Below are 13,640 nucleotides of genomic sequence, written 5' to 3' on the forward strand. Positions count from 1 at the left end.
TCTCATACTTAATCTATAGCTTACTTTCAACTACTGTTTTTTTTTATTCTCTTCAAAATACAACATAGATAAGTGAGTGTCAAGATCTTAGTTGTTGCACTTAGGTTTTAGGATAAACCTGTTTATCTTCATGAATCTGTTCTTTAAATATGGTAGAGTTGGATCATCCGAGTTTTTTGTTTACATGTATTGAGTTGTATAGCAATTAAAAGGAACGAAATATTCAAATATTAAAGTTTCCACCTACCTTTCTTCTCATTGAGTATATGAACCAGAGTGAACACAAAAGGGCAGGTATAAATTTTGCCATTCCCACAAGCATTGGTCCATATAAGTCACTCAGTGTATCTTGCCATAATGAGTATTTTTAAAGATCTGCACCTTTCATTCAATGAGGTCCCTAGTCAATGACACTAGTCAATGATTTCCTCTGGTGCTCAAGCAATGGAAGTGATCTACTGCAACCCTGGAAGAAAACTGGCTATCCTGGAGTCACTAAAAATTTGATTTGACCTACTTCCTAATTTCAAAATCTTACTAGTGGGCAAGGTAAGGCTCCACTGTAACACCATTAACAAAATAAAAACATACAACAATCCTTTCAAAGCCTGTCAAAGCCCAATGAAAAGCATTCGAATCTTGTGTGCACATTTTTCACTTAAACTACTCAGTCCAGAATTAAGAATAAATTTCCACAGAAAGAAATAATTTATTATAAGGAATTTCTTTAGATCACAAATACATACCATGCAATAAAAGAGTCTCTGCAGAATAACCCATTAGTTTATAGAATTATATGCCTCAAGCCAAAGAAGAGGAAGAGGACGAGGAAGAGAAAGAAGAAAGAAGAAAGAAGAAAGAAGAAAGAAGAAAGAAGAAAGAAGAAAGAAGAAAGAAGAAGCAGAAAGATGAAGGAAGAGAGAAGAGGATTATTGCTGTTTTCTCCACTCATTCAGACATGGTTTGCATCAACCGAGCCGGTCACCACTGCATGTTGCCTACCTTCACATTAGTGCCATATTCTGTGGATGAGACTGAAATCATTGTTCCTATTTCAGTAGACATTTCAGCAACTGCTTTGGTTTCCTTTGTTGTTACAGGATCTGTATTTCTGACTGTAGCAGCGCTTGGTTTCTCTTGTCCTTCTGGCTCCACCTGTTGGGCATCTTTCACCTTTCTATTTTTTAACGATCGCTCTTTTCCAATAGGACCTGGTTTGTGTTCTTTGTTTTCTACTGGACTCAAATCTGGAAGCTAAAAATTCAATATTTATGACAAAAAGGCATCACGACCAAAGACAATTCATTGAAAATTAATTCAACTTTAAAACTGTTAACCATTCTCCTTTAAATGTTAGTGGCTTTCATATGAATTATATTTACCTTCTGGGCTTTGATAGGGCCTGCCCGAGGCTGCTTCTGCCGTTGTTCTTTCGGTTCAGGTATCTTGTCAGTGTTTTTTTCCGAAAGCACAGGCACAATTTCATTTTCATTCCCATTTGAAGCTGGAGCACCAAACTGAATTGTGTCAATGCCAATTTCAACTCCACTTTCTTGACCATTCTTTGTTCCCTAGGAAAATATTATTAAAACTTGATTATTATCAAAGCAAACGGAGTTCAAAGATGACTTAATGATGTATGTAGCACATATTTCATAACAGGAGGTTTGAAGCAATCTATGCATTAACTGACACTGATCATGTTTTAAGAGAACTTTCCTTTAGCCACTACTGATCTGTATTAAAAAACGACTCATAAAATGAAAACCAGGACAAGACTTACGTTTTCTAAAGTCCTGGCTTTAAGAGTTAGAAGTTTGAGTGTGGGCAAATCATAGCCTCAAGCTACTCACTCATTTATAACAAATGTAAAAGCAACAGACACACAAAGACAGCATCAGCAACAAATAAACGGATGAGGGAGAGAAGAAAGATAGGAACACGTGTCACATACTTTCCTTTAAAAGAAAATGAAATAATGTCCATGAAAATACTCTCTGTTTGGTAATAGAGTGCACACAATTTAGGAATCAAATTAAACTGCTAATTTATGTGGCGTCTTTGTGCAAGGCACTAATCCAGACACCAGGAATCTAACTTAATCTAACTTGCAGAATTTGCATTATAGCATATGGAGAAAATGAACAACTTGAAAGGGATATGCAAAGATCAATACATGGTTAAGCCACTTCAGATTGGTGGACAAAAAAGGCCCTGAGGAGGTCACACCGAAACTTAATCTAAAAGACCAAATCAGGGGGAAGTGTTTCTAGCAGAGAAAACACCCGGTGTAAAGGTTAAGAATTAAAAAAAGGGTAGTGGAGGCTGGAACATAGCAGGTGTTAGCAGCTGTGGTAGAAGATGAACTAGTGGAAAGCTAGACAAAATAGGGTTTTCTAACCTACAGAACATTTGTAACAATTACTTAATCTTTTCAGGAAGAACGAACAAACAAAACTTGGGACAAGGTTCAACTTCAGGCCTTGGTCTTACAATCAAATCATTATGTCCTATCAGCGTAGGTATCCCTGAACTTAGTGTATCAGTCAATTTCTGTGTAAGGTTACTGTTACATTTATCACTGTAACAGTATCAACGGTATGAAAAGAACATGCCATCCAGATTTTATTTTATTTTGTTTACTGGGCAGAGGGGGCTGGAGGAGAACCTTAAGCAGGCCCCAAGCTCAGCGTGGAGCCTGACACGGAGCTAGATCCCACGACCCCTGGATCATGACCTGAGCCGAAATTAAGAGTCGGATGCTCAACTGACAGAGCTACCCAGTGCCCTCAGATTTACTTTTAATATGTGAATATTCTCTTTCAAATACAGGCAAACATTATTGATGTAACTTAGAATAAAAATCTCTATTTGCTTTAGTCAATGATGAAATTCTATAATCCAGTGTAAATGTACACTTAACATTAGAAAAGCAAAATAGTGCAGAAATTAATCACTGAAAGCTATTGATTTTATGTACAGAAACAATTAAGAACTTATACATAGTTTAATGAAATGCAAAGCCAGATTGACAGTTAATAATAGCACTATTACAGAATGTGAGTTTTAGGAAGAATATCATATCCTTTGAAACAAAAAATATTTATAATGAAACTGAGATCATATTATATCACCAATCTTGATGGGTCTATTTGGTGTATCTAACATTCATAGCACTGAGTGAAACTATCATAAAGAACTGTACTTCGGGGTGCCTGGGTGGCTCAAACCGACGCCAGGCTCTGTACTGACAGCGCACAACCTGCTTGGGATTCTTCTCTCTCTCAAACAAACAAACAAACAAACAAACAAACATTTAAAGGGGAAAAAAAGAACTGTATTTCACTAGAGTCATTCAAGAAATCCCATTAAGGAACACCTTCCATCCATGAAATGAATTAAAAGTGAAATGTAACTTTGCTAGCTCAAAGTTCACCATGAGGCAATATTCCAAAATCATGTGCAATGATCAATCACATTCTATCCAGAAAACATAAAAAGGATAAAGAAAGACGTGAAAAAAATGAAATACCACCAAAGTATCTTCCTCTGCTACCTGTCTGAAGGCAGATATGAGCATTCTTTCAAGTATGCTTTCTCCTGCAGTACTGGAAACCCATAGGAGAATGTCTACAAGAAAAATCTTGCAGCTAAGAGTGCTGAAAAATCATTCCAGTACTTCAATGTCAATTTAAAAACTGGTAACAAACAGTTTAATAAACTCATTGAATCCAGTGTACCCGTCCAAAACACAAGAAACACTTTCCACCCCGTCTTTTGTTATCAGTATGAAATAGCTTGAACTTCCTATATAAAAAATGCTACGATTAATCCTAATGCCTATACCAACAGGAAGAAGAAAAATGATTAAACTGAGGATCTTAAATACTGAATGCAGTGACTCCACATTATACTTTTCTCTACAGGCATTTTTTCCCTCCCACTTTCTCTTAAATTCACTCTAACCAGGCTTTCATGCCTACTGCTCCACTGACACTACCCTTGTCAAAGTCACCAGTGACCACCACATTATTAGTTTCAATTCTCAGGCCTATCTTACTTGACCTTTCAGCAGAATCTGACACATTCAATTTATCCCTCCTCTTTTCAACTCATTGTTCACTTAGATCCTCCAGGGTACTTTCCCAATCACAGCTTTTTATGAGTTGGAAAGCCTGAGGACTTAGCTTCTGATTCTCTTCTCTTTTCTAACCACTCTTAGAATTCATTCTCCTCTGGTGGCCTCATCCAACCGCATCACTTTAAGTGCCTACTAATGACTGAAATTCATGTCTCCAAACCAGATCATCTCCTGTGGACTACAGACTCTTCCATCCAACAACCTACCCAACGGCTCCACTTAGATGTGTATAACAACCTAAATCTAACGTGCCCCAAACCAAACTCCCTCATCTTTTCCCCCAATGCTGATCCATTTTATAGCTTCCCAATCAAAACTGAAGGAAACTCTATTCCTCTTGTTCAAGTCAAAAACTTTGGAGATAAATCTCATTCTTTTTCACATACGATATTTAATCCATCAGCATGTCAGCTTTATCTTCAAATACCTAAAAACCAACCATTTCTCATCATCTTTAATGCCACTCCTTGGTTTAAGTTACTGTAGTTTGGTTATTATGATAGCATCTTAACTTCTCTTTGCGCCCCCCCCCCCCCCCCCCGACTAGTCTTAACAAACTACTCAGAATAACCTTTTAAAATTCAGGTACTGTTATTCTCTTGCTTAAAACTATCTATTATCTTCCTGCGTCTCCCAAAGGCCCTGTAGGGTCTGTCTTCTGTTATGCTTCTAGCTTCATCTGTTCTCTCTCCATCCCTTAAGTTCACTACAGCCACAGAGACCTCCCTGATCTTCCTCAAACACATCAGCCATATCCCTCTCCCCCGGCTTTTGTATTTGCTATTCTCTGAATGAGGAATTCACTTTTCCTCAGAAATCTTAATAGCTTGCTCTTACGTCTTCTAAGTCTTTAACTCAAATGCTCACCTAAGGGGCATTTCTTAGCCAACCAATTTTAAATGATCTCCATATCTCTTGGGAAATTACTTTACATACCTTCCCTACTTGGCTTTTCTCCTCAGCACTTATCACCATTTAACATACTATATGGTATATGTTAGTGGTTCCCTCCCAACCACAACGGAAGCCCCATGAATACAGGGCTTTTTGTCCATTTTTAATCACACTCTCTCCCTGTTTTGTAAACCCATGAGTCAGAACACAGCCTGGTATACCACAAGTGCTCAAGAAATGTTTGTTCAATGAATAAGTGAAAACCTGCTAACCTAGTCATTTACCAATACTGCACATTTGAGAAATTATGGTAAAACTTCTGTAAACACTGCTTCTAAGTAATTATACTGTCTAATTAGTCGAGCAAAAACATGGTAGAAAAGTAAAAAAAAAAAACTAGTAACTGCACTTATATTCTTTGTATCACAAGCACTCTTATTAAGACTTGAATTAAAAAATGTTAACCTCAGGGCACCCGGGTGGCTCAGTGGGTCGAGCATCCACTCTTGATTTTGGCTCAGGTCATGATCTCGAGGTTTGTGGGCTGGAGCTCAAGTCGGGCTCCACACTGACTGCACAGAGCCTGCTTGGGATTCTCTCTCCCTCTCTCTCTGCCCCTCCCCACCTCACAGTCTCTTTCTCTCTCAAAATAAATATTTTTAACAAACCTAATTAAAAAAAAAAATGTTAACCTTATTAGGTCTAAAGATGAGAAGTAGCTTATAAATGTAGAGATCCAGCAGCAATACTATCACTTAGGAACTTGTTAGAAACGTATCCAGGCCTGGGTGATTGGGTGCCTCAACTGGTTGAGGATCTGACTCTTGATTTTGGCTCAGGTCATAATCTCAGTCTCGGGATCAAACCCATGTCGGGCTCCATGATGAGTGTGAAGCCTGCTTGAGATTCTCTCTCTCTGCATCTCTCCCCTGCTTGAGGGGAAAGAAGGAGAGGGAGGGAGGGAGGGAGGGAGAGACAGACAGAGAGAAGGAGGGAGGGAGGAAGGAATGTATGTAGGTCTCAACCGACCTAATGAAGTGGAAAACTCTGGGCAGTGGTCTCAGCAATCTCTTTTAATAAGTTGTCCAGGTGACTGTGATGCATGCTCAAGTCTGAAAACTATTTTAAGGGAACTCCGGTACACTAACCCCAACTAAGGCCATTATTAAGTCTCCTCCTACCTCTGATGAAGTAGCTGATCCAAACGATGTTAGGGGCTTATTCCACGCACTGACTGAAGGTGGCTGTGGTGGACTAATGGGACCTACTAAAAAGAAGAAGTCACGGGAAATGAGACCATTAAAATTTAGAGCTCGATAATCCCTAACCTATTTTACCTTTTCTTTCAACAGTAGCCTGACAATAAAACAATGACTTTCACGATACACTTAAGAGAATTTTGTAGACCAAAATAAATAGATGTCCCCCGCAAACAGTGTACTTTTTTAATCAACACAAAATTGTGTCCATAAAATATGGCTGTTAAAAGTATAACACACTTGTTTTAGAAACAAAGCCTTCAAGAAAGAAAGCGAAGAAAAAAATTACTATTACTGCTTCTTACTAAGAAAAAAAAAGGTGGCTAGGAAAATATGCCAAGTGCATAAATGAAATTGAAAACAAACCTAATATTCTCATGCCATACCCCACCCGTCACTTCTCTGTTGAACTTACATTTCTTTGAGATGTCATTCAGCACAGCTGGTGGGGCCACCTTATTATCCCATAATTCAGTTGTAAGTGTGCCATGTGACTGTGAGGTCTGGATGGATTTTCCTGTGGCTACGTAATCTGTACCATTAGGTGTCTGAGCTGAAGGTAGTCTGATTGAAGGTGGTGGCTGTTTTGAAGACTGTGTCGTAGTTTGAAGTGGACTCTGGACTGGTTTGTGAGTCTGGCCCTGAGTCTGGGCTGGTGCAGTGGGGGCTGGAGCAGAGATGGGGACGAGGGCTGGAGCTGAAGGTGGGGCGGGGACTAGGGTCGGGGCTGGGGCCGGGGCCGGGGCCGGGGTTGGGATCGGGGTTGGGCCGGCTGGGGCTGAGGCGGCTGGGGTTGAGGTTGAAGCCGGGGCTAGGGCAGAAGCAAGTATGGGAATGGAGGCTGAGGCGAGGATGGGCACAGAGGCTGGGGCTGAGGCTGGGGCTGAGGTGAGGATGGGGACAGAGGCTGGGGCTGCGGAAGAGACGGCAGCTGCAGCTGAGGTGGAGGGTGGGACAGGAGTGGAGGCCGCGGCTGGGAGTGGAGACGAGGCTGCAGTTAGGCCTGGGGCTGGGGCTGGGGCCGGGCCTGGGCCTGGGGCTGGGCCCAGGGCTGAGGCTGTAGCTGGAGCTGTAGCTGGAGACTGGGCTTGCTGGGGTCCTGTAGCTTGTTTTTTGGCAAATCTTGGAGGAAGCTTAGAAGTCTGACTTCTTCCCTTCTCATTTGCATTCTTTTTGTTCCAGACCTTAAAAAATTGTTAAGAAACATTTTTGTCAATAATGTAGCTGAAAGTTAACGGTCTATGAATATCTCTAACAAGATCTACTAATTTAGTCCCTTTAGTTTGCAAAATAGGTACTTGATAGAGCAAAAATATCAAAGCTGCAATGAGATTTTAAATTATGAAAACCCAAGATGTTACTAGGGACAAAAGACAAATATGTATTATACATTCTTGATATATAGTTTCATAATCTCTTTCACAATTCTAAAAGTCAAAAAATTAAGGAATTTTTCAGTGAATTCAACTGGCAGCAAAGTCTGCCCTGATCTGGGGCACCTGGGTGGCTCAGTCGGTTAAGCGTCCGACTTTAGCTCAGCTCATGGTCTCGAGGTCAAGAGTTTGAGCCCCACATCGGGCTCTGTGCTGACAGCTCAGAGCCTGAAGCCTGCTTCGGATTCTGTATTTTCCCCTCTTTCTCTGCTCCTCCCCGGCTTGTGTGTTCTCTCTCTCTCAAATTAAAAAAAAAAAAAAAAAAATCTGACCTGATCTGACAAAAAACTACTTACTGGCTTCGCTCAACTTACATCTGCCACAGAAATATTAATCTGTGGGTGTACTGGGGTCTTATGCTATATAGGATACCATTTTTACCTTAAAAATTAATGAATGAATAGATAAACAGACAAATGAATGAATGACTTCTGAAAATATCTAGTCCCAAGGGCTATATTCGACTGAACTCAATATTACCATTCACATAGAATTTTTACAGTGTTTCTTGTTTTTGGGCCTTCTCATTTGTTAGAGCTTATTATCACTAAGATCTATATGTTTTATTTATTTTTATCCTGTGTCAGCATTTGGCAAAATGGATGTCCGGGTTGATTTAAATGGGGTAACTTACCTTGATGCATACTGTGTGTTTAAATGAACTAGTTTAGATTATAATTAAAACTTTTACAGGTCAAGAATCTGCAATTTATTGTATCATGGCAGGTGTCTTCAGGGGCTTCCCAAGATAATTTAAAATTAAATAGCTCTGCCATGAAGTAAGATGGGACAAATAAGATAACCAGTACTGAAACATGAAACATTCCTGAATGAAAGATGGTCTTCTCTACGGCAAATAGTGAGCTACGGTGATTACATTCTATTTAACATTTACCTCAATTCTGGTTAAAAACAATTTAAAGTTGTGACAATCAAAGCCATTTAGAACACATGAATAAATGCAGCCTTGGTATTACAGGTAGATAGAAACCTTTTGATTATTTGCTAATATATTTTGGGCAACAATCTAAGTATCTAGTAACAAACTGAAATACTAAACCTGTATGATTTGTTCTTCCTTCTTTCGACGTTCCTCATCCTGTAAACGTTTTTGTTGTTTTTTGGAAACCACTTCCGTAAAACCATCATCATTCAAATTTGACTGGGGGTCTTCAACTACTGTTACTTCAGGATGGTCGTCAATTATAACAACACCTATGGGTATGGAAAAAGATTTAAAATGATATTTTCTGTTTTTCAAATGAAAAGATAAACACATGTTTAATCCAATAGTGAAGAAAGAAAGAAAGAAAGAAAGAAAGAAAGAAAGAAAGAAAGAAAGAAAGAAAATAGAAAGGCAAAGCAAAAATCTCGTTCTGATAATCCACAGTATAACCCAATTCCCAAACCATAAAGTAGCCATTTGTTACTAAGATTTCAGGAGACTTAATAGATACATGATTTCATAAATAAGGTTAAAAATTTTTTTTGACTTTTTGAAGTCCCTGAATGATATGCATCTTTTTTCCCCCAGCAATACAGTGGTGTTATCTTTTAAAACACTCTACTATCTTAGTCAAATCACGTAACCTCTACTTCTCCCAGGATCCAATCTGTATTGTGCTATACGCATCTACATAGCACTTTACTTGTATCTAACCATTCTAAAAGGTGGATATTACTATTGTTTCTCCTTTTCAAAACACAAATAAACTCTTGAGAAGCTGACATGCTAAAGGTGAGCTGGTGAATAGCCAAGCTGGTCTTATGACTCTTAATGCCTGTTTTATGCAGACCATTGTCTACAACGTGTAGTTGGTTAAAAACAAACAAAATATATGTGAAAGTTCTACGTGAATGTAAAGTAGCACAGATGTATGCCAAGTCATAATAACCTTGCAGATTAGTAATTCAAGATGTATTTTCAACTCATTGTCCAACTAACAATTATTTGGGCTATCTTCTTAAAACTATACATCCTAGAAAGTGTAAGAAATCTAGATCTCTTAAGTTTATTTACTTATTATTTTAGAGGGAAAGAGCACGAGTGAGGGAGAGGGGCAGAGAAAGAGAGAGGAAGAGAATCTCAAGCAGGCTCCAACATGGGGCTCAAGTAACTTTGAAATCACAACCTGAGGCGAAATCAACAGTCGGATGCTCGACTGACTGAGCCAGCCAGGTGCCCCAAGATCCCTTAAATTTAATATTTAAAAGAAAACTTAAAATAGGTCAGGCAATGCAACTTGTGGTTGCAGGTATGTTTCCAAAATAAATATCAGAAAAGGGTGAGGCTGGGAAGCCTGGGTGGCTCAGTCGGTTAAGCATTCGACTTCGGCTTAGGTCATGATCTCATGATTCAGGAGTTCAATCCCCACATCAGGCTGACTGCTGTAAGCCCTGAACCTGCTTTTGGAGCCTCTGTCCCCATCCCCGCTCTTCCCCCACTCATGTTCTCTCTCTCACAAAAATAAACATTTAAAAAAAAGGGGAGGGTAAGGCAATTCAAGTAAGTTATGTTAATTTGTAAAAAATATATATATCTTAAATGGGGAACACAAAACAAAAATATGAATTTGCTTGGGAATGATACGTATACAACTCAGAAAGGTGATAACCTGTGAGGGATGGCAAGAGGGTATCATCAGGGAGTGGTTTGTAGGGAATCCACTTGCAAACAATTCTCTTTACATAGCTAAAAATTTCCACTTATGTGAATAGTGACAGGAAAACAAAAATACTAAGACAGGCTCCCACTTTTTATTTTTTTTATTTATTTATTTAAAAAAAACTTTTTTTTCAACGTTTATTTATTTTTGGGACAGAGAGAGACAGAGCATGAACGGGGGAGGGGCAGAGAGAGAGGGAGACACAGAATCGGAAACAGGCTCCAGGCTCTGAGCCATCAGCCCAGAGCCTGACGCGGGGCTCGAACTCACGGACCACGAGATCGTGACCTGGCTGAAGTCGGACGCTTAACCGACTGCACCACCCAGGCGCCCCACTTTTTAAAACCTATTACTGTTCTTGTTTTTCTTTTTTACAAAATTTTAAGTAATCTCAGGGACGCCTGGGTGGCTTAGCCAGTTAAGTGTGTGACTGACTTTTGATTTCGGCTCAGGTCATGATCTCATGGTTTGTGAGTTTGAGCCCTGTGTAGGGCTGTGTGCTGACAGTTCAGAGACTGGAGTGTGCTTTGGATTCTGTCTTTCCCTCTCTGTCTGCCCCTCCCCTGCACATGCTCACTTGCTCTCTCTCTCAAAAATAAACATTAAAAAAATAATAATACAATAATGTAAGTAATCTCTACACCCAACGAACGTGTGGTTTGAACCCACAACACCAAGGTCAAGAGTTGCACACTCCACTGACTGAGCCAAACTGGCACCCCATGTTATTTTGCTTTTCTAATAAATCCTTGATTGGCTCTGATTTATCCATGATACTTCTACTATGTGGGGTTTTAAGTCCTTTACAAGATTAACTCTAAATTGGAACAGCACTCATTTCAATGAAAGGTCTTAGACAAGTCACTGGATGCCGTGCACTCCATTACATCACAGTGGTAAAGAGACCTTCAATTGTAAGTTCATCTCAGTCTCCCGCTTGGACTACATCGTGTGTGTGTAAAGCTTTTCTTCATAGCCATGCCATCACTCATTACTTTAATTTTCTTGCCAAAGAGCTTTTTTAGAATCCTTTGAAGAGCTCGTTTGCCCAACTACAGGCAACATCTATAGAAATCTGAATAATACTTTGTTTTCAACACCCTGTTCTTACCTGGTGCTTTGTAACATTTTGGGCTAAAGAGAAATTACTTAAATGTTATTAGGAAAACAACCTAAGGATGAGTGTATCTTAATGAGTTTTAAAGATGAATAGCCTGGGTGCCTTCGTGGCTTAGTCAGTTAAGCAGCCAACTCTTAACTTCAGCTCAAGTCATGATCTCACAATCGTGAGACAGAGTCTCACACTGGGCTCTGTGTTGGGAGTGGAGGCTGCCTAAGAGTCTCTTTCTCTCCCCTCGATCATGTGTGCGCTCTCTCTCGAAAAATAAAAACGAATAGCTCAATTTCCAACCACCAATTCAGAAATACAATGGAGTTCTCACCTTTTTAAGTCTTAAGCCAATAATATAATAGTTCTCTGGAAGACGGAAAACTGGTAAACAAGTATTTGGGAAGATAAATCTGCCATGTTTTGTGGACTTTTTATAATCTTCATTTGTCATTTTGCAAATACGGTGTTTAGGCTCTCCTCTCTCTTATGGACCACCACAAGGCTGGCATCCAAACTTCCTGCGGGTCTACTTTGTTCTCTCTGTATCAGTGCTTTTTAACTTGAGTGCTATCAGCATTTTGAGCTGCCCGTCCTGTGCACTCTGGGAAGTTTAGCAGCACCCTGGGCCTATACCTACTAAGATGTCAGTAGCATGCAGCCCCCCTGCTATGACAAAATGTTCTCCAGAGATTGCCAGACATCCCCGGGGTACAAAAATCACTGCTGTTGAGAACCAATGCTTTACATAATCTAACTAAAAAAAATTTTTTTAATATAACTTATTGTCAAATTGGTTTCCGTAATCTAACTAAAAATTCTTAAACACACAACTAAACCAAGTTTCTTTCTTTCCTACGTGAATCCTAAAATGGTACTCTAGAACAGTAATTCTCAAATATCTGCTCACATCAGAATCACCTGGAGAACTTGTTAAAACACAGACTGCTCCAAGAATTTCTGATTCAGTACATCTGAGGTAGATTTTGTGTTTGTCACAAATTTCTAGGTGATGCTGGGACCACATGTTTAGAGTTATTGATTTAGAAACGATAATGCCAAGGGCCTGGGCCCAAAGAGTTTCACAGTTTAAATGACCGTTAAATAGAAGAAAAGTCTAGTCTTTATTTTTAATACTGGAATAATAGTACCTAACTTTCCCATTATTACTATGTGGTCTTAGCAGATCTCAATTTTACACAATACTCCCTGCTTAAGTCTCATCTGAATGAATGGCAAATATGGTAAAAATACAGGTGTATTCCTTGTTAACTTCCTCACCAAATATTTTCTTATTACTAGTGTTATTCTTCGCACTTGATATCCTTTTACTTCGTGGCTTTCTGAAAGTATTTACCCAGAGCAACACTGCCTCCCATTCTATTATTTATTCTGTATTCACCGTATCTTAGAAACCAAATTTATAAAGCATATGGAACAGAATTCAGATCTTTGTTTTCTATGTTTTCCTATACCTGTTTGGCAAGGCAGAGTGGTTAATTTTCCCATTAACCTTTTTTATGAAGAATAGTGAAACCCTGTGGATTATCTTTAACAAGAACTTTGTTACGTATTCAAGGCTGTGCTAAAACCTGGTGTTATGTTAGTTCATTTTATCAATTAGTGATTCATAATCAGCCTCTGTCTCCACATTGTAGGCCCAATTCTGGCCTCCTTTAATTACAGTGTCCACTTAAATGTAGCAGATGATATATAAACAAAAGGAACCTAAGACATACTTGCATAATTGTTGAGATCAAACTGTGACAGTGCATCTGCTTTCTCTTTGGGTTTTTTGGGGCCTGATTTGGGGTCTTCTCTTTTTTTCCCTGTCGAATCTTTGGAGTTCTTCTGTCCTGTACCATTTGGTGCTCCTTCCTGGTGGTGTGCAGAGCTGCCATTGACGGGATCAACAATAGTTGTACCTGCAGACTGGTCATCAAATGGCCTATAAAACAGTAATTTGAGTTATTATCACCTCCACATAACCGAACAAATGAAAAACGATTACTGGCCGTTTATAAGTTTAATGTAAGAAGAAACAGTGGGACAGAAGACTCTAACTCTAAAACCAGCAAGACTTAGTGAGTTTTCTTGAGTACAATGTCACTAAAACTGAGCTTCCCAATAAAGGAGATG

The 13,640-nt window shown here is 39.2% G+C and overlaps 1 protein-coding gene across 11 annotated transcripts in view; it reads right to left on the bottom strand.

The window, feature by feature from the left end:
* PRRC2C (proline rich coiled-coil 2C) overlaps window positions 1–13,640 on the bottom strand; it is a 93,750-nt gene that overhangs the window by 22,779 nt on the left and 57,331 nt on the right. For all 11 annotated transcript variants that reach the window (XM_027046301.2, XM_053209584.1, XM_053209581.1 and 8 more), the window contains exons 17-22: window positions 13,241–13,449; window positions 8,788–8,942; window positions 6,710–7,478; window positions 6,217–6,302; window positions 1,383–1,571; window positions 1,003–1,254 (exon numbers count right to left, since the gene is read on the bottom strand). In XM_027046301.2, the coding sequence (XP_026902102.1) occupies window positions 1,003–1,254; window positions 1,383–1,571; window positions 6,217–6,302; window positions 6,710–7,478; window positions 8,788–8,942; window positions 13,241–13,449 (1,660 nt within the window). The remainder of the gene's footprint in view (window positions 1–1,002; window positions 1,255–1,382; window positions 1,572–6,216; window positions 6,303–6,709; window positions 7,479–8,787; window positions 8,943–13,240; window positions 13,450–13,640) is intronic.

The sequence above is a fragment of the Acinonyx jubatus genome, chromosome E4 (genome assembly GCF_027475565.1).
Source record: "Acinonyx jubatus isolate Ajub_Pintada_27869175 chromosome E4, VMU_Ajub_asm_v1.0, whole genome shotgun sequence".
NCBI lineage: Eukaryota > Metazoa > Chordata > Mammalia > Carnivora > Felidae > Acinonyx > Acinonyx jubatus.